The sequence below is a fragment of the Tympanuchus pallidicinctus genome, unplaced genomic scaffold, assembly GCF_026119805.1.
Source record: "Tympanuchus pallidicinctus isolate F22 unplaced genomic scaffold, pur_lepc_1.0 scaffold13, whole genome shotgun sequence".
Lineage (NCBI taxonomy): Eukaryota > Metazoa > Chordata > Aves > Galliformes > Phasianidae > Tympanuchus > Tympanuchus pallidicinctus.
Window position 1 is genome coordinate 5,867,353 of NW_026294648.1, and position 23,296 is coordinate 5,890,648.

General features: G+C 43.2%; 2 protein-coding genes and 1 long non-coding RNA gene across 6 annotated transcripts in view; 2 read left to right on the forward strand and 1 right to left on the reverse strand.

Annotated features, from left to right (window-relative positions):
* Positions 1-10,956, forward strand: part of PAK3 (p21 (RAC1) activated kinase 3) — a 204,561-nt gene extending 193,605 nt beyond the window's left edge. For all 4 annotated transcript variants that reach the window (XM_052672944.1, XM_052672942.1, XM_052672946.1 and 1 more), the window contains 7 exons: positions 468-516; positions 2,724-2,836; positions 3,890-4,007; positions 4,816-4,915; positions 5,298-5,494; positions 6,386-6,523; positions 7,331-10,956. In XM_052672944.1, the coding sequence (XP_052528904.1) occupies positions 468-516; positions 2,724-2,836; positions 3,890-4,007; positions 4,816-4,915; positions 5,298-5,494; positions 6,386-6,523; positions 7,331-7,420 (805 nt within the window). In that variant the 3' untranslated portion in view covers positions 7,421-10,956. The remainder of the gene's footprint in view (positions 1-467; positions 517-2,723; positions 2,837-3,889; positions 4,008-4,815; positions 4,916-5,297; positions 5,495-6,385; positions 6,524-7,330) is intronic.
* Positions 1-14,313, forward strand: part of LOC128075848 (uncharacterized) — a 354,845-nt gene extending 340,532 nt beyond the window's left edge. The window contains exon 2 of the long non-coding RNA XR_008204128.1: positions 14,114-14,313. This is a non-coding gene — a long non-coding RNA (uncharacterized LOC128075848). The remainder of the gene's footprint in view (positions 1-14,113) is intronic.
* Positions 14,314-18,785: 4,472 nt separating this feature from the next.
* CAPN6 (calpain 6) overlaps positions 18,786-23,296 on the reverse strand; it is a 48,920-nt gene continuing 44,409 nt past the window's right edge. The window contains exons 11-12 of the mRNA XM_052672941.1: positions 21,811-21,947; positions 18,786-21,226 (exon numbers count right to left, since the gene is read on the reverse strand). Of these exons, the coding sequence (XP_052528901.1) occupies positions 21,044-21,226; positions 21,811-21,947 (320 nt within the window). The 3' untranslated portion in view covers positions 18,786-21,043. The remainder of the gene's footprint in view (positions 21,227-21,810; positions 21,948-23,296) is intronic.

Below are 23,296 nucleotides of genomic sequence, written 5' to 3' on the forward strand. Positions count from 1 at the left end.
AGGGCTGACATCTGCGTTTGGGTTCTCAGGATGACTAGAAGCCTCAATTTTGCAGATAAATTCAGATAAGTAGTCTAAGGAGGTGTAGCTAGATTTCTTGTTAAATTGCGTGTGGCAAAAAAATAAACAACAAAAAAATAACAGCAAAGCAAAACTGGGGAATATTTTCCAGGGTTTTTTTTTTGGGGGGGGGGGAGTGAAAACAACTTCCTCCTTAAATTTTGAACTAAAATAATTCAGGAGGTATATTGGAGATGTGCACCTGCCCTTCCTCATCACATTGGACATTGATCTCAGATTCCCCTCCTAGTGGAGGGTGGCTGGCTGTGCTGTGTGTGCTGCTGGAGGGCTGAATGAGCGAGGGAGGGGTAGGACCACTGCAGGCAGCAGCGATGTTCTGTCAGGACTTGTTCTCACTCCAAGGCACAAAACCACTTCTCATTCTTTGGTTGCTGTTTTGTTTCTAGGGCGTCAGGAACTGTTTATACAGCAATAGACATTGCCACAGGACAAGAGGTAAGCACCAGCTGCTCCAGCTGATTTTGCAGCACTCAGTGTTTTCCCCTCTGGCAGGAGCTGGGGATGGGTTCTCAGGGTGCCTGTAGGTCTGCAGCACACAGGCTGTTCCTCCTTAGCATGACTGGTGTCAGCTTGCAAAGTGCATCAGCTGCTGTCTTCAGCTTTTTGGAGAAAGCCCTTCAGTAGCATTGTGGTTCTCTGCCTCTGTAACTGAATGCTTATTGGGCTGTCTGCTCTCCTGCAACCACTGCACAGAGGTGCTGATCAGCAATTGAAGAGGTGCCCGTGAGTTCCTGGAGAGGGTTGTCCTGGTGCCCCTGGGCACTCAGTGCCTGGGCTGATGCTTCACCCTTAGCATCTAAGGGCGGTCCTAAGCGACGTGCTTCCTTTGTCTTAGAACAGGTCGGTGCTCTCCATGGTGTTGTTGGTCCCATCCCAGTACTGTTATGTCTGTCATCCCTCAATGAATATTTTTTAGAGATGTCTGTAAATAAATCTGAACAAGCTTTCAGGCCTGGTTAAAAAATGTTGTTTTTATTGCCCATGTCAATCTGTTAGGTTAGAAATTTTCCAAATTTCTTTGTTCCCAAACACAGATGACATTGTGCTCTTAGTGAGAACGTTGTGAGTATAATTTAACTCTGTACTAAAAACTGCCTCTGGGCCTGACCATGTCAGTTAGCAACACCAATTGTAAAACGGAAAGATCTGTGACTGTGGACCTCAAGTGGTGGTCACGGTTTCCCCTGTTGCTGTGAGGATAAATTGTGTTGCATTGCTTGCTTTCAGGCAGAATTTGTAAGAACTGCCAGAAATAATGCCAGGAGGGAAGTGCTGTCCTTCAGAGAAGGGCACACTGTTTTCATTGCTAGGTACTTGGACGCAACAACTAGCTAATGGATGCTGCTGTCATTTGTTCCTGTTTATCTTGAGCACTGATTCAGACAGTAATACTGTTTCACTTTTTTTCTATAGTGTGTGTAATCTTCAAAGTATTATAAAAGAACTCATTAAGGAGGAATCGTATTTAGAATGCACTTCTGTTTTGTACATTCTTAAGCTGGTTGAAATTGAAAAATGAGAAAACTTGGGTCAAGGGCAACGATCTCTGTTGAACAACAAGTTGTGTTTGGATGTGATGTCAGTGACAGCTCCTGATGCTGCCTGATGACGTCAGCCTCACCCTGGCAAGGACTGGTAGTGGGGAAGTTGGGGGCCCAAGGGTTAAGAAACAAATCTTGAAGAAAAGCAGTGTTAACTTGGATAAGTCTGGATAGTGGCTGATTTAAAGTGATGTCTTAACATTTGTTTCCTTTTCTAAGCTAGAGGTTTTTGAAAACGATGCACAAATCCTGTTGGAGAATCTGTCTGACATCAGAAATGAGAGGGGGAGAGGGTTGTTGTTCTCATTCCATGTCAAGAGCCAGGATTAGGTGGGGGTGGCTGAACAAATCCCCTGTGGGGGAACTGGAGTGTCTTAGAGGCTGCTGGGGGCTGTCAGCAGGCACACCTGATCTCTGGTACTGTGAGATTCCACTGGTGCTCCACCACCTCCAGTGATTCTCTGTACAGAAGGATGCTTTGTAAGCACTCTTAGAGGTCTGCACGTGGTCTGGCAGCCATGGACTATACTCATAACCCTAGCTGTGCCCATAAAATACCAGTTTTTGAGATGCAAAATCAAAATCCAAATAGTTAGGAAGTGCAAGAATTTGTGTGTGTGTGTGTGTGTGTGTGTGTATGTAACCTTAATAATCTCAAGTCAGGAGTGACAGCAATTGCTGACATAATCATTTAAAATGATACAATTATTAAAGAATTTCCAACAGTTCTTTACATATTTTCACGGTAATAAAATCATTTGCTGCTTGCAAAATGTGCATGAATAATAACAATGGGGGTAATAAATTGACGCCATCTTAGAAGAACATGAATCCAGAGAGTGACCTTTGTGATTTGTGATTGATAGTTTCAAGATGGCTTTCACAGATTTACAAGGCAAGATACATATGACTGTGTGTCCTGTAACTGTTACCCAAGCAAGCACAGAAATAGGGGGTTCTAAGTTACTGACTTGCAGTGCCTAAAAACAAGACCCTCTGCACTGCCCTGATACATTGTTCCAAGAATGCTGGCTCCATGTTGGTTCTGGGCTTGTGCAACAGACTACTTGAGTTAATGCACTGTTTTCACTGTCATTTTAGGTGGCCATAAAGCAAATGAATCTCCAACAACAGCCCAAAAAGGAACTAATTATTAATGAAATCCTGGTCATGAGGGAAAATAAGAACCCCAATATTGTTAACTATTTAGACAGGTAAGTGACTCTGGTATTCCCACATAAATGTTCATTTATATACTTCAAGTCAAAGACTGAGAAAAGCCTTTGGTCATTGACAGAAAACTGACCTCTATAAATATGTTTGCATACATGTGTGTGTGTATGTGCAAATAAGTGTGTGGGAAAAGGTTGGTCTTTGTATGTTGATCCCTGGCATGCCACAGAAGCCCAAACTAAATTGAGGTTGGCAGGGAGCCCTGGGTTCAGCTGCTCCCACCCCTGCTCAGCAGGGCCAGCACAGCAGGGTGCCCAGGCCCAGATCCAGAACCTTTTGAAGATCTCCAGTGAGAATCCACGACCTCTCTGGGCAGTGTTCTGTCACCTGTACAGCACAGAAGTGCCTATTTAGATAGAATATGCTGTTCTGAGAGTATTTTCAAAGACTTTGACCACCCTATCTTACTAAAACAACTGCTTGTAGCTCCACTACCTCCCTGTTCTTAAGTTGATCATATTTTTGCATATTATGCAAATATATCACCATAGAAATTATGCTCTTTGGCTTTTCTGGCTGTTTTCCATTGCTGTGAGTGCCAGAAAGACTAGGTTCTTGTTTCCAGACACACATAATTTGCCAGTTTTTAGGCTGTTTTCCCTATTTCTGAATGTATTTATGTAAGGTTTCCAACCTGTTGGCCATTCCCTGTCCTCTGTGGTACACACATCCCTGCTGTGGTTACTGTGAAAGATATGTTGTCTTACTCTTACTTTTTCTGTGTTTTACAATGACAAACCAGGTGATCTGTTATATTCTGGTTCAACATTTACCTAAAAACTATGTTTTTCACTTGCTTGCCATCTAAGATGTATAATTTTTTATTTATCTGCCTTTCTCATTTGGACTGCACAGTTTTTTAGCACCATATTTCAGTATTTTCTAGTACTCCATGGCCTAGAAGGAACGCCCATTCATTTTATTCTGTCTTCATTTAAAAATGAGCTGGTAAGAAAAATAACTGTGGTGATTTTCCTAAGACAATGTAGTGACACACATTCATCTTAATGAACTCTACTGTTGTCTTCTTTCAGCTACCTAGTAGGTGATGAGCTCTGGGTGGTTATGGAGTACTTGGCTGGAGGCTCTCTAACTGATGTTGTTACAGAGACATGTATGGACGAAGGGCAGATAGCAGCTGTCTGTAGGGAGGTAAGGGATCCCAACTGCACTTCTGATTACTGGGACAGAATGGTACTTTTAAGCAGGTGCGAAGAACAGGAGTGATGTTGTGTCCAGATCTTTGTTTCTGTGTTACTTTTTCAACATGGGAGAAGAACAGAGTGTTCAGTGAACTGCCTGCCAGTATCACTGCGCTGTGCTTTGGAATTACACTGTTCTCTCTAAGTTTTACTGTTCTCAGCTTTGCCTCTTCCAACATTTATCTGGAGCACATCCATACTGCATTTCTTGCCTGTAAAAGCAGACATGCTGGTGGCAGAATTTTAAAATAATAAAGAAAAACAGAGAATCATTTATTACAGTCTTCAGCTTAAAAGGGTAGCGTTCCACCCAAAATGGTATTTGCTTCTGAAAAATGACTAATATGTTATTTCCAAATCTGCTGTAGGACGTAACAGTAAAATCTTTGTCATGCAGCCTTCCGCCCAAAAATGATCCGCTTCATCCTGAAGAAAATGACTTTTTCTTTTTGGCAAATAGTAGTTTGTCAAATGGATGAGAATGGCACATCATTTTAGCAGCAGTCGTTTGGTCTGTGCTTTTAGGGGACAGTCAGTAACAATAACTGACGTTTCGTTTTCCAAAGTTAACATGCCTTCATTTAGAAAGTTATTATTCTAGTAGTGTTGAAGCAGCAAGCTATTCCTCCTGACAACACCATATTCTGCCATTACTGTCAGTTCTGCTAGAAATTAAATCTTTTATAGCTATTTCCTTTCTTGTTTGATGAATTCAGGTCATTAATTTTTACCCTTGTGTTTTTTTTTGTATCTATCAGTGCCTGCAAGCACTGGATTTCCTTCATTCAAACCAAGTGATTCACAGAGACATAAAAAGTGACAATATTCTTCTCGGAATGGATGGATCTGTCAAATTGAGTAGGTATTCCTGGCCAAGCACAGCTTTCCCAGGATGGGGTGCAGGGCTGCTTCTGACTGACTGCTAGTTACCCAGAGGAGTGCCTGTGATAGTGTACTGAGCACTGCTGCAAGCTAGGAGCTCAGTTCCAACACACAGAGAAATATGGAAAGGAGGAAGGTGTAATATCTGTCCTTTATTTGTGCATGCCCTTTCCAGAAACCAGAGTTTATCATCTAAAGTCTTGAGTGCATAAAAGTCACTGCAGTGTAAACAGCCGTGACGACTTTCCCAGCTAGATTCAACAAGACGTTCTTAGGCATAAAGTGGGTTCATACTTTGGCTTCATACATTGTCTTCATACTTCTAGATGGCTTTAACAGCACTTGTTTTTGTCCTCAGCTGATTTTGGCTTCTGTGCTCAGATCACCCCCGAGCAGAGTAAAAGGAGCACAATGGTCGGGACTCCTTACTGGATGGCACCGGAAGTGGTGACAAGAAAAGCATATGGCCCCAAAGTTGACATCTGGTCACTTGGGATCATGGCAATAGAAATGGTGGAAGGAGAACCTCCTTACCTTAATGAAAATCCTCTCAGGGTAAGGTACAAATAGAACCAGACGCCACTGCCTACTTAAGCTGTCCCATGTTTAGAGACAGAATCCCAGTTACGTCAGCTTGGACTGGTACCAACAAGGACAGCCTGTAAAAACATCACTGGAGCACATCAACATGAGGGAACCCTGACAGACCAGTAATGTGGAGCCAGTTCAGAAATCCCTTGGTTTTTATGTTAATGATGCAGAATTTCTCAGGCAGTTTGTGAAATCTCTGTTAGCTCCATCTCTGACAAGGATTTTTCTGTGGCAAATTTCTCCACTGATCAGTCTGTATGAAAAGAGTTTCAACTATATCTGCAGGCAGAAGTATTTTCAAGCACAGGTCAGTGTAGATTGGTTACCTCATCCTTTCAGGAAGTGACACTGGTTACTGTAATGCTATAATTTGTATTACCAATGATTTTCTAAAATGCATGGATACTTGCAATAAATAGATGAATTTTTATTTTGAAGTTTTCAAATTTATCCCAGCTCTTAAAATGAAACTGTAATAGGGGAGGAATGTATACTAAGGAAAACACTGATAACGGATAAACAGATAAATGCTACACAGTTAATTCCTGATGGGAGACAGGAATTTGAGGAAATTAATCTTGGATCTACATATATACATGATCTTTAGTAAGGTTAGAACTGGTGTGCAGCATGAGCTTTAGTTCTTCTCACAGTAACAAGGATGCACTCCATCTGGTACCCAAACTCTGTGATACAGACTGAAAGAACAGACAAAAGCTACAAACAGCTACCTGGCCATGCTACTTAAGAAATGGAAATGATAAACATACAAACTTCAGTCTTGTGTTCTTTCTGAAAAAATGTTCCTGGGTCTTCTTGGAAACAGGTGGAGTCTTGCATTTCTGTTTTTCCTAGGCACTGTATCTGATAGCTACAAATGGGACACCAGAGCTGCAGAACCCTGAGAGACTCTCTGCTGTGTTTCGTGACTTTCTGAACTGTTGCCTGGAGATGGATGTGGACAGGCGAGGGTCTGCCAAGGAGCTTTTGCAGGTGACATGGGAAGTGGCTGCAAGTAAAGTGGGTGCAATATGTAATGGCATTCTCATTAGTTAATAAGTGAATGTCAGAGGGGCCAGTGGTGAGAGTACTCAGGCTTATCCATCCTGTCCCACTTCTGAGGGCTTCTGCTACTGAGATAAGGACAGCTAAGTGGGACTTGTTACTCACTGTCTGCTGCCTGGCATAGCTGGGTAGGTGAGAACTGCTACTGTTTTACTGCCAGGTTCTGTGGCAGGCATAAACTGGTAGACAGTTTTGCAGCACGGAGTGTCTGTGCTGTGAGTGTCAGCTGGGCACAAGGAGGGGCAGGTTGTCTCCTTACTCCAATCTCGGTGCTTGAAAGTTGGACCTCAGTAGCTTTCACAACTTCTAGTGGTACTGGAGTTCCCTCAGAAATGGCTTATGTTCCCAGTCTTCCTGGACAACTAAAATAGCCTGTGTCTTTAGAAAAAGGAGAAAGAAAAGAAAAGAAAGCTAAGTATTTGAAGTTCCATGAAAGGAACTAGGCTCTTAGGACAGCAAGTAGCCAGCCATGACTTTTCAAATATGTTGGAAAGTAGCTTGGCAATTGCACAGGTCCTCTGGGACCCTAGGCTGCATTTCATGAAGCCCCACAGACTTGTACAAATTCGTGCTCATCAGGTGGTCTTGATCTTGCTCTTGCAAAGAAGGTCTCCACAGTCCTGTGTATCCCTACTAAATAGAAAAATACTTCTTGACTGACTGACTTTATAACTGTCTTTGGTAGGTAACTGACTTTGGAAGGTAACATTTTGTTTCTTTCTTTCCTTTGGGCAGCATCCATTTTTAAAATTAGCCAAGCCCCTCTCCAGCCTGACTCCTCTGATCATTGCAGCAAAGGAAGCGATTAAGAACAGCAGCCGCTAGTGCTTTGGGCTGGCATTCTCCCATGCCAGCTCACTCCAGAGCAGGACTGAGAAAAAAAACTCTATAGAACCTCAACTCTTCTGCTGCAGGACGGACGGATGGACGGACGGATGGATGGATGGATGGACAGACCAACAGTCGCAGTCATGGTGGTAGGAGGGGAGAACAGCTGTTCTCCAGTCCCTCAAGGAGTAAAAACTTACGTCTTCTTCCTGCTTTCTGGCTCCTTAATTTATTTTTAAGATGAAACAGGGCTTAAGACAGAGGTAATGACAGACAATGCTTTGCTGCCTCAGCCATTTCCAAGGTAAAGCAAATTCAGTTGGAAGATTCCCTTCCTTCTCACCCTGTGAATAAGCTGTACATTCACTTTTAAATTGTCAGTTGTTTCTTAAAGATGCAAAGTCCCTTTTATGTTTTGGGGTTTTTCTTGTACGGTTTGGAATTGGAGAAGGGTCTTAATTTATAACTCGATAATACTGCCTTTAGAATACAGCCCACTCACTGGTATTTGCCTAGTCATTACACTTCTCAATGAGGAAGAAAGTGAAATTGCATTTCCAATCAAAAACAAATCAGGAGTGGAGCAGTCAAAACATCCTGTTGAGATACAGGCTCAGCTGTGAATATATAGTGTTTCTGTTCTTGACATTTTCATTTGTAAAACTAGTTGTAATATGGGTGAGAGTCTTACTAAATTGAGAAAGCAGAAAGATTGGTTTGCTCAGAAAGGGCTTGTCTGATGCAAAGCTGTAAGAGAAATGTGAAGTGAGAGCAGGCCCAGCCTTGTGCAATGCTGAGCCTCATGGACCCCTTTGCAGAGTTCAGAGCAGGCTCAGGTCTGTGACCCCAGACTGGAGGAAGGTGCTTGCAGCAGCAGGCCATCGCTGGGCAATCGCCTCTTCCTGGCACTGCACTGATCATAATGTCAGCTCCAAACTGGCAGCAGGCAGCTCTTGAAGTTAACTGTAGTTCTGCTGCAACATGTGCAGAGTGGTGGGAGTAGCCTTCTTCAGTTTGTGCAGGAGTTGAAGAGAGGAAAACCGCCTGGGTGTTGCTGTCACTTCTGAGGATGTCTGCTCTCCTGGTGCTCTTATAGCTCCCAGGAAAGGTTAGTAGCATCTGTGCTCCTCTTAGCAGAGGGAACGATGGCCAGGCTACTCTGCAGGCTTTTGGCAGGTGAGTGTCCTTTTCATGGCAGAACTTGCACGCCTAAACTGAGACACTGATGCAAATGAGTGATGGCTTCCAGGATTTGGTTCTGCCTGAGTCAGTCCAGCAGACAACTTTGGAAGAAAGTGCATTTAAACCTGGAGCTCTGCAGTGAGCAGGAAATGCAGAGCAGGTTGCAGAACTATACAGAGCCATAAAACCAGCCTGCTATATGTCCTCCTCCACACAGCAAGCACTGCTGCAAGCAGTTCTGAATTTCTGGGAGAGAGTGAGCCCTGGATGTGACAGGATTGTGCTTGACTAGTCTGCTGATTTGCAAGAGAGCAGAACCGTTTTAGTATGCCCTTTGTGTTTTATTTATTTTTTTCTGAAAGAAAGGAGTGTAGCTTCACTCAGAAAAAGCATTTGTAGGGATTATTTGTTACTGTATTTTAGTAGTACAACTAATCAAAGACCTTCAAAACAGCAACTGAATCAACACCGATATCCGATGAGCCAAAAAAGGAGTAAAACAGCTTTTTGCTGTAGTTCATGCTTTAGGCTTGCTCCCACAAAGGGCTAAGCAGCCTTTAAGGTACTAAAAAGCTTCACGTTTTGCCGGTACGAATGAAGGATGCTTGGGCTATTCTTGAATTAGGCCATTAGGTTGTCTGGTTTTGTCGTCTTATTTAGTTACTATCTTTGTGTTGAAAATGTCATTAATACTGCTAACCATCCCACCCCCACTCACTCTCTCTGTCCCAGTGTCTTTGCTGAGGCAACCGACAGAGGCAGTGCTCATTGAAGTTCACAGAATCATAGCATGGGTTGGGTTGGAAGGCACCTGAAAGCCCATCCAGCTCCAACTCCCTGCCATGGGCTGGTTGTCCAACCCCAGCTCAGGCTGCCCAGGGCCCCATCCAGCCTGGCATTGAGTACCTCCAGGGTTGGGGCACCCACAGCTCTGGGCGGCAGTGCCAGTGCCTCACCCCTCTCTGAGTAAAGGATTTCCTCCTAACATCTAACCTAAATCTCTCCTCTTTAGGTTTAAAACTGTTCACCCTTGTTCTGTCACTGTCAGACCATGTAAGAAGTCAATCTCGCTCCTGCTTATAAGCTCCCTTTAAGTAATGAAAGGCCTCAAGGTCTCACCTTCCTGGGGAGCACAGCAGGTTTGATTTTCAGCTGTCAAATAAGAAAAGATGTTTGTTTCTTTTGCAAGCCTACGTTCTTCTCTGTCAGCTCAAGCTATCTATCTGGGAGATGGGCTTCCCTGAGAAAAAAAAGAGGCATTTGGACTTGAGAAGAGCTGCCCTCAATCTGTAAAGCATTAATCGGAATAAAGCATTTTTATTCCACGTAAGTAATGAAGAAACTAGTGGCGGTTTCTCCTTCCAGTATAGCATTTATTTTTTTCCTACCCACAAAGGAACAGATGGCCATCTTTTAGAAGGAAAGCACTTTTTTATGGCACACTTTTGCTGGACATACAATACCCTTATGTTAACAGATCACACTGCTTGTTCTTTTTTTTTCTGTTTATTTTCCTTAGCACATATTTCAGCATCCCTACTTTATCAGTTCAGTTTCACAAAAGATAACAAATAAATACAGAAAATTTGATGATAGCATTACTCTTTTTGTGATCAGTGTATGCTCCAGCATACAGGATGTTGTTGGCACTGGTTTTTAAATACAACTTCTTTAATAAGAGGCCTTACTTTTTATTTTATTAAATATTTATTTTTCTTTGCATTTGCAAATCTAAAGATGTTTCTGCTAAAAATAAATCCTGTGAGGCAGACGAGAAGATTCAACAGAAATCATCTCTGCCAGTGGCTTTTTTTCAGCGTGACTAATTGCCTATCTGGGACTGCTTCACATTCAGGGCAGTGCACCTCTAGCATCCCTGCCCTTCAGACAGCCTCTGGCACAAAGTTCTCAGTCATCAGGTACTGAAGGACGGCAGCTGCTTCTATCATTTCCCAACTCTGATGGGAAATGTGGAATAAAGTAGTAATTAAGAAGTCTGTCCTGAAAGGGGCAAGTCTTGTACATTATTTACAAGTAGGAAGCTAGGACTGACAATAGCAGTAACTTTCCAGGAAGAAACAAAGCAAATATAAAATCTCTGGAATCATCTTGGGTGTTTCTGGACTGCTATCTTCAGATTAAGCAATTAGTTGTTATATATATTTTTGAAAGTATTAGAAATAGGCTGTTTTGTTGCCAAATGCATAGACAAATGTTGTATGTTTCAAACATTTTCATTCCAAGGTTCTAAAAAACTGGTTAATTGTCTTTATTTTTAAATTCATTAAATGGTGGAAAAAAAAAAAAAACACAACTATCTTAGAGCTTGACTATGATTCCTATCCCTGCAATGAAGATGTGTGAAAATGACTCGTTAGCTTGCTGTGGTTTTAATGAGTTCCGGGACAGAAGTATGACAGCAGTAACGTCAGGGAAGCTTGAGAAGCACAGAAAAGATTATTTATTTAACAAAAAAAGAAAACGAGAAAAAAAACCCACAAATGTACCTATTAAGAATTCCACACACGCTCCTAGGAGCCTGCATGGGGGTGGATCTCACAGTGCTCTCAGGGTTTGTTCACAGACTCGGGCCAGGGTTGCATTCTTACTTCTGTGTCCTGCACTTCTGTAAATGTGTCTGTTCTCCATCTTGGATACCGTTTGGCCGACTTGCGCTGCACAGAAATGAGCTCAAGTATTATTTTTTTTAGCTGCTTGTGTTGGATTTCTCTGATGCCAGCGGCTGCACCTCAGCAGGTCTTCAGTTAGTGCCCCCCCATATCCTGCCACCAAAAATAAAGCATGGTCCAGTCACCACAAGAAGGGAAGTACCTTCTTCTCTCCTCTCTGCTAGCTGTAGGAAATGTCACTGTATGCTGTTATCCGTGGTATAGTCACTGTTTTGGCCACAGAGCGTTCCTCACGCCGAGCTTGTACATGCATGCCTTTGTCTGCTCAGTGGCGTTGGTCGTCACAACTGGACAAGGATTCAGAGAGACCTCTGCCAGCCCCTACCATGAAACAGGAGTCAGTTGTTCTTTGCTTGGCACCCAGAGTGTATGCTAACCAGCTTAGCCTTGCTAAGAGATATGGAGAGAGTGGTCCACAAACGTTCTTGGCAGACTGCTGTTAGTACACATGCAGTAACTTAGTGATGGGGCAAGCTGACGAAGACAGATTTTGTTTTTTTTACTGAGTGGATAGGTATCCTTAATTCTGAAGCTCTGGTTTTCAGGAAACAAGCAAAGAACTACCTTTATTTCAAGGCAAAACATTTGAGGTTTCTTTGGATGCAATCTGCAATTCTTGGGGGGGGCAGGTTTAAAATCTTTCTTTGCTTGTGTCTGTCCTTGAGCTGACAGAGTAATTTCTTTTTCTGGATGAAGCTTGCAAAAATCTCGCTTATACATGTGTTAGAGTTGACTGCCATAATCCCAGGCACGTGTCATGTATATAAACAATAACCTTCTTGAGCCTGCCAATGGTTGCATGCATCTTTGATGGTAAGTCAGAAGGAAAAACAATACAGGAAAGAGAAAGAGGGATGTTTACGTGCTCACTGCAGATTCCCTTTGGTCTGTCACGAAGGTAGGAGCCTGCAAACTTTGTTCTCTATGCTTACCTATTCTTCCAAGCAAGTACTCGTTCTGCTAGAATGTGACTAAGAAAACTAGGGAGCAATATAATTTGTTGAAGTTGATAATGTGGAAAATTGCACTGGACAGCTTCCCAGCAGATCGCTTTAGCATATCTGTGTCAGATGCCTTGTGCTTTAATTGAGTGGCACCACATTCATAACTGCTTGGGGATCACTCTTGGTTTCTGTGAGGCTCACTGATGTTTGCCTGGCCCAGCTTACACATCAAATGGAATCAAAGCTGCAAGGACCACAGCTGGATGCAGTGGCTGAAGGTGGCAGTTGTGAATGTGGGTCAGAAGAGCCAGCAGCCACATGCACACTTCAGTCACAGTGCTCTAAGGGAGGAAGTGTACAAACTGAGAACATGAGTATTATTTGTGTGCCACCTCTCCTCTATTTCCTTCAATCCTTTCAGAGGCTTGAAACAGCTTGTTTTCTGAGGAGAGACATGTAAAAGAGCTTTTAAAAGTCCTGTTCTTTCTAATCTCTGTGACTGAGTGTTGTTTCTTTATTTGCCTCTTTCTATGCTCAGTGACTGCTAACCAAGATTGTTTAACTGGCTCAGATAAAGTGCTTGAGGTACTCATTTTTCTGCCCTTTGAACTGCCTGTTTACAGCAACATTTAGAATCTTTAAGCCTGGGCTGGACAGAGTTATCCTCCACTTTGTGCTTAGCCTAGAGCTGTGGCCAGCCATCTCAAGTCAACGCTTGCATCAAGGGCTACCAGTTGTCACAGGCTGACATACACTATTGAAAACATGGGTGAATAGTGGCAGCTGGTTGTTTTTTGAAGTCAGATACTTTTGCTGCTGAATATTCTGTGTTTCATTTGATATCTTAGTCTGTTGTGCTGGACAGATGCAGGTACTGCTTCTATTCCCACTGAAGTTGGTGAGAATTTGGTTGGTGGATTCCTTAGCAGCAGCACCTTGCTGCTTTAATAAGCAAGTACTGATACAGCCCTAGGTACTGAGGTTGGTCCCTAGAGGTGTTGCATGGCCAAGGAAGCAGGTGGACAGTAGGGAGCCTTCTTGTTTTTTTGCTCCATCATGCAAAGCTTTTCATGGCAGAAGTGAGTCAGCACAGAAAATTTGAAGCATGCAATTCTCTTACATCTGTATCTGCTGAGATTTTTTACCTTTGAGCTAAAGATGCACAGAGGCAATTGCTTTTTGTCACACTGTTTATATTAGTGTTAAATAATGCTGCTAAGTCAGTCTGTAGAACAGCAACAAGAAAACAGCCTCTCAGCTCTTCAGGTGTGACGCTCACAAGCTGCTGCCATCTGCTGAAGCAGGAGAGCTGCTCAAGGTGGGAACCAGTAGCAAAGCACTGTGTAGCCCTTGGTGAAAAGAGCACCACCTTCCTAAGTGAGGCCAAATTCACACTGGGAGCTGCTCTGGTGTACTGGTGCTGCATCTGCACTGCGGATGCTATGCATACAGACATACATTTTAGGAAGATCTGCAAAAGAATTCTGCAACTCTTGACTGGATCAGGATGTAACAAACTCTGAACTCCAGTTTAGTCTGAAGCAACCAGTTTAGATCTAGACTGGTGTCTGCTAGGTTTTTTATTCAGGGTATCCAGATGAAAGTAAACAGAGGAGGAGCCTACATTTTCATTGTTTATCAGAAATGTATCTCATTTGCTGTACATTCCTTTTTTAGGACATGTTATCTGTTTAAAAAAAAAAAAAAAAGAAAAAAGAAAAAAACAACAAAAAAGATAAAAAGCAAAAACAAATGTGTAGTGAAAATCTTCTGTAACTTTGGATTAAGAGGTAATTATGATCTTTTTAAAAAGAGAACTAAGTTATTTACTTTGTAAATGTGCTGATGGCATGGATCCATCTTACTGACCTCAGCATCTTTTTTTTTTTTTTTTTTTTTTTTTTTTTTTTTTTTTAAGATTTTGGGTTTTGTTTCCAATATTAAGTTATTTTAAATTGTGGTTGAAGCAATAGAAAATTGAAATATGGATTGTGCATGACTGTGTCTTGAGTGTAAAAATATTGCAGTTTGAAACTTGGACCTAAAGTATTGCAAATAAAAGTTATAAATACCAGTGGAGAGTGTGAACTGCAGCCTTTCCTACGCTCTGTTGATACTTTCTGACAAAAAATGTCAGGGATGGATAAAGATTACCAACCTCAATCATCTGCCCTTAGAAAGACTTCATCTGTTTGTCTGTGTGGAAAAACTTTCAACTTTCACCTGTGCCACCAGAACATCATGTTATGAAGCAGGATTTACTTGTCTAAGCCTGTACTTACCCTCTCCTGCTAGAGCTTCTTGTGTCTGCAGCAGCTAACAGACTCTTTGCTGCTCTGGTCTGGATAAACGCACTGAGTGCTGCAACTTCTCAATGTGTTGTATGTCTGTTTGCTCTGTATTTATTAAAAAACAAAGAAAACAAAACATCCCCTCCTCATGACTGTGGTGAGTTACAGAGATGGCAGTAGTGATTGTCCGCCCCTACGAGAACCTCGTTAGTCTTTTAAACTGCTTTATAAGCTCTTATACAGCTGCTCACATAAAGCTGTGATAAGATCACCTGGCCAAGTGCTCAAAAGTTAAGCAACACCAAAATTAGATGTATATGGGCCACCATGGAAACACCACTCCTGTACCTGCTGTACTGTGCAGGGCTGTACTGCATCCAGTAAACGCTCTGTCTCAGAGGGGTTTTTTGCTAGCAGTGGAGAAAGGTGGGAGGGGCAGGCTGCAGCCATGGGCACACTCCCCCAGACCTCAGCCTGGCTTCCCAGTGTCACCAACTTGTGTTTAACTCACAACAAGACATTGATCCCAGCTACCTGTTGCCACCAGGTCTGTGAAGGTGTGTCCCAGCTCTGCTGAGTCTGCACTTACCTCCAGGCCCTCAAAGGTCTCCAGGTTTCTGTTCTCCAGAAACATTCAGCAAGCATCAAGGAATGGCAGTGGGTGCCATTTTTCCATAGGAGGAAATTCAATACACACCTTTGCTTTATCTGTGTTTCCATGTCAGACGCCATGCTGTCAGACTGCCCCTCTGCTGCCATCTGTCACATAGCAACAATATAACAGGATACTGGTGGGAAGGTTCAGCCTTTAGGGCTGTACTGCCAACATCTGCCTCTGACATTGCAGACCAGCATCACAAAATAGGAGGCACTGCTTTTGGAGCACTGTGTGTGTGTACAAATAAATAAAATACCCGATATACTAGTTTTATAAATGCTCTGTATGTTATACAGTATATTTTCTATATATTGTACAAATGTGTACAGAAACCATTATGTTGCTGTGTAATACCCGTTTACAGAATCACAGAATCACCAAGGTTGGAAAAGACCTACAAGATCATCCAGTCCAACCCATCACCAATAGCTCTCACTACACCATGTCCCTCAACACAACATCCAAACATTCCCTGAACACCTCCAGGGTTGGTGACACCACCACCCCCCTGTGCAGCCCATTCCAGTGCCTGACCGCTCTTTCAGAGAAGCAGTATTTCCTAATGTCCAGCCTAAATCTCCCCTGGTGCAGCTTGAAGCCATTCCCTCTAGTTCTATCACCAGTTACACGAGAGAAGAAGCCGACCCCCAGCTCACTACAACCTCCCTTCAGGTAGTTATAAGAGCAATGAGGTCTCCCCTGAGCCTCCTCCAGATTGAACAATCCCAGCTCCTTCAGCTGCTCCTTATAAGCCCTGTGCTCCAGACCCCTCACCAGTTTTGTTCCCCTTCTTTGAACCCGCTCCAGGGCCTCAATGTTTTTCTTGCAGTGAGGGGCCCAAAACTGGACACAGTACTCGAGATGAGGCTTCACCAGAGCTCAGTACAGGGGGACAATCACTGCCTTGTTCCTGCTGGCAACACCGTTCCTGATGCCAGGATGCCAATGGCCTTCTTGGCCACCTGGGCACACTGCTGGCCCATGTTCAGCCCAGCATCAATCGACACCCCCAGGTCCATTTCCTCTATGCAGTCTTCCAGCCTCTCTGCCCCAAGCCTGTAGCGTCGCCTGGGGTTGTTGTGGCCATAGTGCAGGACTCAGCATTTGGCCTTATTGAACCTCATCCCATTGGCTTCAGCCCAGCCATCCAGCCTGTCCAGATCCCTCTGCAGGCCTCGCTACCCCCAGGCAGATCCACACTTCCAGCCAACTTGGTGTCATCTGTGAACTTGCTGAGGGTGCACTTGATGCCCTCATCCAGGTCATCAATAAAGATACTGAAGCGGACAGGCCCCAGCACCAACCTCTGGGGAACACCACTGGTGACTGTCACCAGCTGGATTTAACTGCATTCACCACCACTCTTTGAGCCCTCCAGCCAGCTCCTCATCCAGCCAAGAATGCACCTGCCCAAGCCACGGGCTGCCAGCTTCTGCAGGATAATACTGTAGTTCCCTGAATCCTCCTTACAACTCTTCGTGTAGATGGGAGTCACATTAGCCTTCTGGGACCTCACCAGTCAACAAGGAACGCTGATAGATAATGGAAATGCCCATCACCTCCACCAGTTCCCTCAGCACTCTCGGGTGAATCTCATCCAGCCCTATGCACTTGGAGCAGTCCAGTTTCCATCATATATGTATTTTTATGTGTATATATATATATACACACACACACACACATACAGATACACACAACTATAAATCACTGTATTTTGTGCATGTAATTAGATAGAACATAAATGCATATAAATTGCTAAAAAGATGCACATGTGTTTGCGCAACTGTGTATTTACACAGATGTATGAAGAGTGCATTTCTATATATACCCAATATATTTGAAGGTATTGAGCATATGCTATAGAGTTATATGCATAAATTATCATATATAGCATCCATATATACCACCCTCTCTCTGCAAAACGCTCCCTCTCTAGCCAACTACATATAATATAGTATTTAGCTTATACATTGTGTATATAAAGTCCCTTCTATAAATATGAATCACACTGTTTATACATATTTATAGTACATGATCTATAATACAAACTATATACTATACATACTTCATGTATGTGTATATATATGTACATGTACACTCACACAGAGCACCTCTCTGCTTATACACACACACAACACACATACAGAAGTGTCCTCTTTCTCATACAGAGTCAAAGAATCATTCAGGCTGAAAAAGACCTCTGAGACCACTGAGTCCCAGTGCCTATCTATCCTGCCGTGCCACTAACCACATCCCTCAGTGCCATGCTGACCCTTTTCTTGAACACCTCCTCGCTTGCTGACCCACCACCTTCCTGCACAGCCTGTGCCAGTGCAGCACCACTCTTTCCAAGAAACTTTTTCCTAAAACATGAACCTCCCTCAGTGCAAATTAATAGATGTATGTATTTTATATATGTATCTGCACACACATACGCACACACTGATACCTACAGTGTAAGCATGTGTAGAGCTATGTATACATACACAACTACACATACATACACATACATACCATCCTCAATCCATCATGTATACGGGCATTTATGTAAAGAGCTGCGTGTAGGTACATATGTAAAAGATACACAGGATGAGATCTGAGACAAAAACCCAACGCTGTGTATTATCTATGTACACCTACATATGTCAGTCACGCAAGAGACGCTGAAATGCACTCTGCGTACGTTACATAGGACACAGCGTATGTATTTGTGTCTGTGGGTACATACATACACACGTATAGAAAAACACAAATGCAGACTCATCACTCCCTCTCTAGTCATCTATATGGAGCTCTAGCATGTATTTTATATATGTATATTGGTGCCTACACACACAAACAGTACATAAGAATACATACTGATATAATCTATATGTAATTAAAATACAGGAGGAGATAGTGAGTGTTCCATCACTAACACACTCACTAGCCATCCAACTTTCTTAAATATAGGTGAGCATGTACATATATTTTTAAGCTTTTAAAAACATACATACACACACAGGCATACAGCTCCTTACATAACTTTATAACACTGCTGTCTACATTAACAGACATTTACACAGACCTCACACAACTACAAACTCTATATACTGAACATCTATAAGTGCACACGTACACACACGTTCATACGACCAGGAGCTCTGCACGCGTGTTCTCACCTGAGTCGCACCCACAAAACGCGCCATGAAGTCCCCAAGCGCCACGTGCCAGGCCGACAGGTAAGATGGCGGCCGCAGCGCCGCCTGCGGGGGACGGCGCGGAATGGCGGCACGCGGGAGCCCCTCACCACAGCCTGAGGCGATCCGCGCGCGGCTCGAGCGCCGCCATGCGGCCGCGCGCCCAAGGCGGAGCTGCGGGCGGTAACGGCGCGGAGCAGCTGCGCGGGGAACAGAGGCGTGCGGGGATCTGCGCGTCTTTCTCTCCCCCCCGCCCCCAAACTGACTGAGGGCGGTTAGGGTCACGCCGAAGTGATTTTTCTTTTATCTGAAACAAGAATGTTTCATTGCAGAAATTATTCAAGGGGTTTATATTTTGTTAGCCTTTTGTTTAGGTTGCTTCGTATTGAAAAAATAAAGCTTGAAATTTGAAATAAAATATTTTTCAGACTTGTTTTAATGTGGGGATTTGCGGGGGACCGAAGCCGCACACACACCCAGGCAGTTACCGTGAAACAACATTTTCCCACAGGGTATGGCTGACTGCTGACAAACACCGCCGGGCTCTGGTAGCGTTTGAGCAGAGAAAGCCGCCTGGCCCAGCTGGGTGCTGTCTGCCAGGAACCCTCCTTGGGCTGTGCTCTGACCCCAGTCAATCAGCCAGATCAGCAAACCCCTCTTTACTGCACCCATCTCAGAAGAAAGAGTTCTGCAAAATTGTCTGAAAAGGGGATTATGCAACAAAACCAACTCTGCTCTCCCCAGGTGCTCACCTTTGCTGCCTGCGATCCTCAACAGCTCTGCAGCCCTGCTGCTCTGCCTGTGCAGGCAAGGTGTGTCTGATGGGCTGCTAGGAGGCAGAGCTATAGTGAATAAAATAGTGCATGAGGAAAAGTAACATAAACAGGTCAGCCCAGACTGAGTGGCAGCTCGCTGTGTGTCTTGCCTGAGCTCTGGTCTGTATAAGTTGCATGATTTTTTAAAAGAAATGCACCTTACAGTCATATCTGAGAATAAGCAACTCTAAAGCCATGAGTTTACAGAGAAGTTATACTTGCCTCTGGGTGCAGCTCACATCTGACAAATGCTCTGCGTGCAAAATGGCTTGAGCCCAAGCTATTTAAAAAATAGTTGGATTTAGGTACTTGGTACAGCAGCTAAGCTGATGGCAGCGTAACATCCTTCATAGCTTTATATTCCAGCCCTAACATGTCAGACAAATCTTTTTCCTCCCACAGCATTGATCCTTTTGGATGCCCCGAGCAGACTTACTTACAAACCTTTTTTGAAAACATTAACTCCACCAAGGGCCATTTTATAAGTTATAAACATTGCACAAAATGGCTGAAGTAGTTATGAGGTACACAGAAATAGAAGCTTCCTGGCTGTACAGAAGGCAGAATAGTAAGCCTTTAGCTTCACTTTCAAGACCATAATTTGCAACCATACAAAATCCATTTCTGAGATGTCTGACACAGTAAGCCTCTTTTACACTGCCAGAATCACTGCATAGCTTGACAACTCGAAATGTCTGCTATGAAGGAGCCCTACTGACAGGCTATATGCAGAAGTTAAAAGGAAGTTTGTACAAGGAACCTTGCTGTAAGGAAAATACGAACAATACTTGACCTCCATCACATCCAAGTTAAAGTTTCTCAAAGATGTGAGCTCTATCAGCAATAAACCAATGCAAAATTTCCAAAGAAAAAACCTGGTACCTGCTATGTCATGGCATCTTTGTTTTTCAGACCCATTCCTGTCATAAACTAATTTTCTCCTCTTTCATTCTGGTGTTGCTCATCACACCTAATGAGGCAAAGGGAGCATTCTTTCATTCTAGCATAAAGTAGATTAATCAAAACCTCCTTAGGGAGGTGGCTCCCATAATTGAGTTTGTCCTCCAGGCAAAGCCAGAACTGAACTGTGAGATGCCCATCTCTTGGCCAAAGATATCAACTTGTGAATCAGCTTGGGGTGGACAACAGGAAAAAACAAAGAGAGCCTTTATGCAGGGAAAGCTATCACTCCAAGACGTGCCCCCTATTTTAATGTTGCCATGGCACATCTGGTCTTAAGTCGTATTACTGAAATCCTTGAGTAACAATGTTTTAGCCAAGGAACAGAAATATCTTTATCAATAAGAGTGAAATTAATTTAAAAAAAATCAGTATTAGGGAAAAAAATTCCAATCAAAGCTCAAAAAACTCCCCCTCCCAAGGGGAGTCTAGCAGTGAACAAGGACATCAGGCATGTGAGTCCATCTTGTCCTTGCCAGCGTGCCAGCCTGCTGGCATGCGGCTGTGGAGATACAGCTATTCCCACCTGCCTGCTGGGAACGTGTAATGATCTGTGAGAACAGTCATGTCTGCTTCCAGCTTACATGTCACGAGCTACTGAAGGATGCTGCTGGGGGAGATGGCTATGAGCTCATGTCTTAATGAGCTCATCTGCTGACAGTTAGTTTGGCACCTTTTCTACTGCTTGCTGTATGATGAACATATATATATATGCATTTTTTTTCCCTTTAAAAGCCTCCCTCCCCATTATCCAAAATAATGGAGAGTTTTCGAGAGCTTTTTCTTTTTAAAGCAATTGTGAGTATGTACATGAAACCTTTGCTTACAAGTCATTCACACAGAAAGCACAGACAAGCCCTCCTGCTGCGAGGTGACAGCTCTGTCTGGCTCTGCAGGGCTTTCATAGCTCTACGAGGTCATCACTGGAAAAAACCTTGACGGTGATGTGACCTGGCACCTCCTCGGCTTCTTGGCTGCCCCTCCCTCGAAGTTGCAGAGTCTGCTGTTCTCTGGGGTCACTGGGTGAAGCTGCCAGCAGCGCCTGTCCAAGGAACTGGTCACACAAGATGTTGCTGTTCCAGACCTGGAGACAAAGGGACAGAAATAACCCCAGCTGAAGCACTGCTTCTCTTTCACACTCTACTCAAAAAGGTTGTGCTGGAGGAGGGTCATTCCCATTAACCCCTCAGAAGAGCAGTGAGGAGGGGGCATACATCTAAATTTAGCTAATTGTCTAGCAAGCAAGTGGGAGATTCTGGATTTGCATGCTCATTTACATATGTTATGCAAATAAGGAGCTAAATGCAGCTTTTTACTTTCTAGGTCAAAGCCTGCCTAGAAGAGGAATGAAAATCAGCAGTTTGAGTTTATCAGCAGTAAAAACCTACGTGCAGTCAGCTTGTTTGTGCCACTCTGCCAGCTTGCGCTCACCTCCTGCTCTCTAGCAGTGCTTTTCCTGTGACTGTTAGAGCCAGATCCCCTCTGCTCAGAGTGCTCCCTAAGTAACAGCAGTTGCTGTTCAATGGAAAAGATCTGGGCTAGAGAATCAGAATTAGTGGAGCAGCTGAACAGTGTGAAGCATAGCCCAGAAAGGGAAGCAGTTCTTGCACTTGTCTTGTTTTTTCTATCCCCTGTCCTTGGCAGCTCACTCAGTGTGGTTTACCTTACCTGGACAATGATGGGACTGTCGATGTTCTTCCTGTAGAAGATGACTCGTGTGTCGAAAGTCGCCTTGGTAGTATTGTGTTGTACAGGGGAGCGCACCTTTTGGTTCTCACACTTGATGAGCACATAGGGATCTGCTCCTGAAACACAGCCGTTAGATCACAGAATAGTAGCTGAGACCTGCCCAGAAACCCAGCAGGAGCCATGTCCTCCTTTGCCTGGCAGCACAACTGCTAGTGACATGGAACAGGGCACCAGAGTACACCACATCCACTGCTAGCTCCCTGTAACAGACAGAAGTGAAATACCTCATTCTTGATGAGTAACAACCGAATGCTCAGAACTAGAAGTTGAACACCGTTTGCCATGAAACCAGCCAACTCTTTGACTGGGATTGTCATCTTCCCATATCCCTTTACTGTACACATCCTCATTTAACACAAAGTCTTCCAAGTGAAACACTACACTTCCCAGCACTGCTCAAGACACGAGAGACAAAATGCATCCATGTGTATGTAATCTGATATGTGGTTCAGGGCTACAGGGCAAAAATGGAAGGTTAAAGCTGTTCATCCTCCACAGTTCACTGAACACATATCTCAGTGCCCAGCTTTACAGTGCCTAGGTTGAAAATGCTGCCTACCACATTCTGATATGAGTCGTATATTAGTTTTAGGAGGTAATATTCATGAAGCAGTTTCCCTTGTAGAAAACAAAATATTGTCAAAACACACAAGAGCATGCTGCTTTCAACAAAATTTTCCGTAGGAAGCTGTCAAAGCAAGTCCTCTGCAGTTCTTGATTTCATTCCCGTGAATCTGATAGAATTTCTTTAGTTCTATTATTTTGATCTCTGTTATTTTAAAGTTTAAATTATTGTCATATAATTCTTCCCAATTAATAACTTAAATTACACTTTAATCATACATAACCCACTGAGATGATCAACATTTCAGAAATATGTTACAGTTCCTACATTTCACATTTTCACTTTGATACATTGATATTTCCTTTTCATTCCAGTAGGGAGCAAGAATTGCTTTGAGGAAAAAAAAAAAAAAGAAAAAAATCTGTCTTTATCCTGGAATGGGACAGACCACTCCACTTTACTTTTATTTAAAAGCAAGTGCTACATTTTTCTGTATTTCAATGCAAGTATTTCTATCCATTCTTAGTGTTAATTGCAGCATATCTATTTTTTCAGTCCCTTCTACTTTTGCAACACATATTTTCAATAAGCCCACTGAATGTGCTTAAGTGTAATTCAGATACACGATCATTTCTTACGCACATTTTGACCATCTACCTGAAAATGCCACTACTCGAATGACAGTCATAAGGCAGCAACATTTTAGGGCAGCTTTCACTTTTAAATAATTCATACCCAGCTTAGTTTTCCTCAAACATATCACTCAAACACCTCACACAAACAAACCACATAGCTGCTACATCCAAAACAGAAGGAATTCCTTACACTGACGAGAAAGAT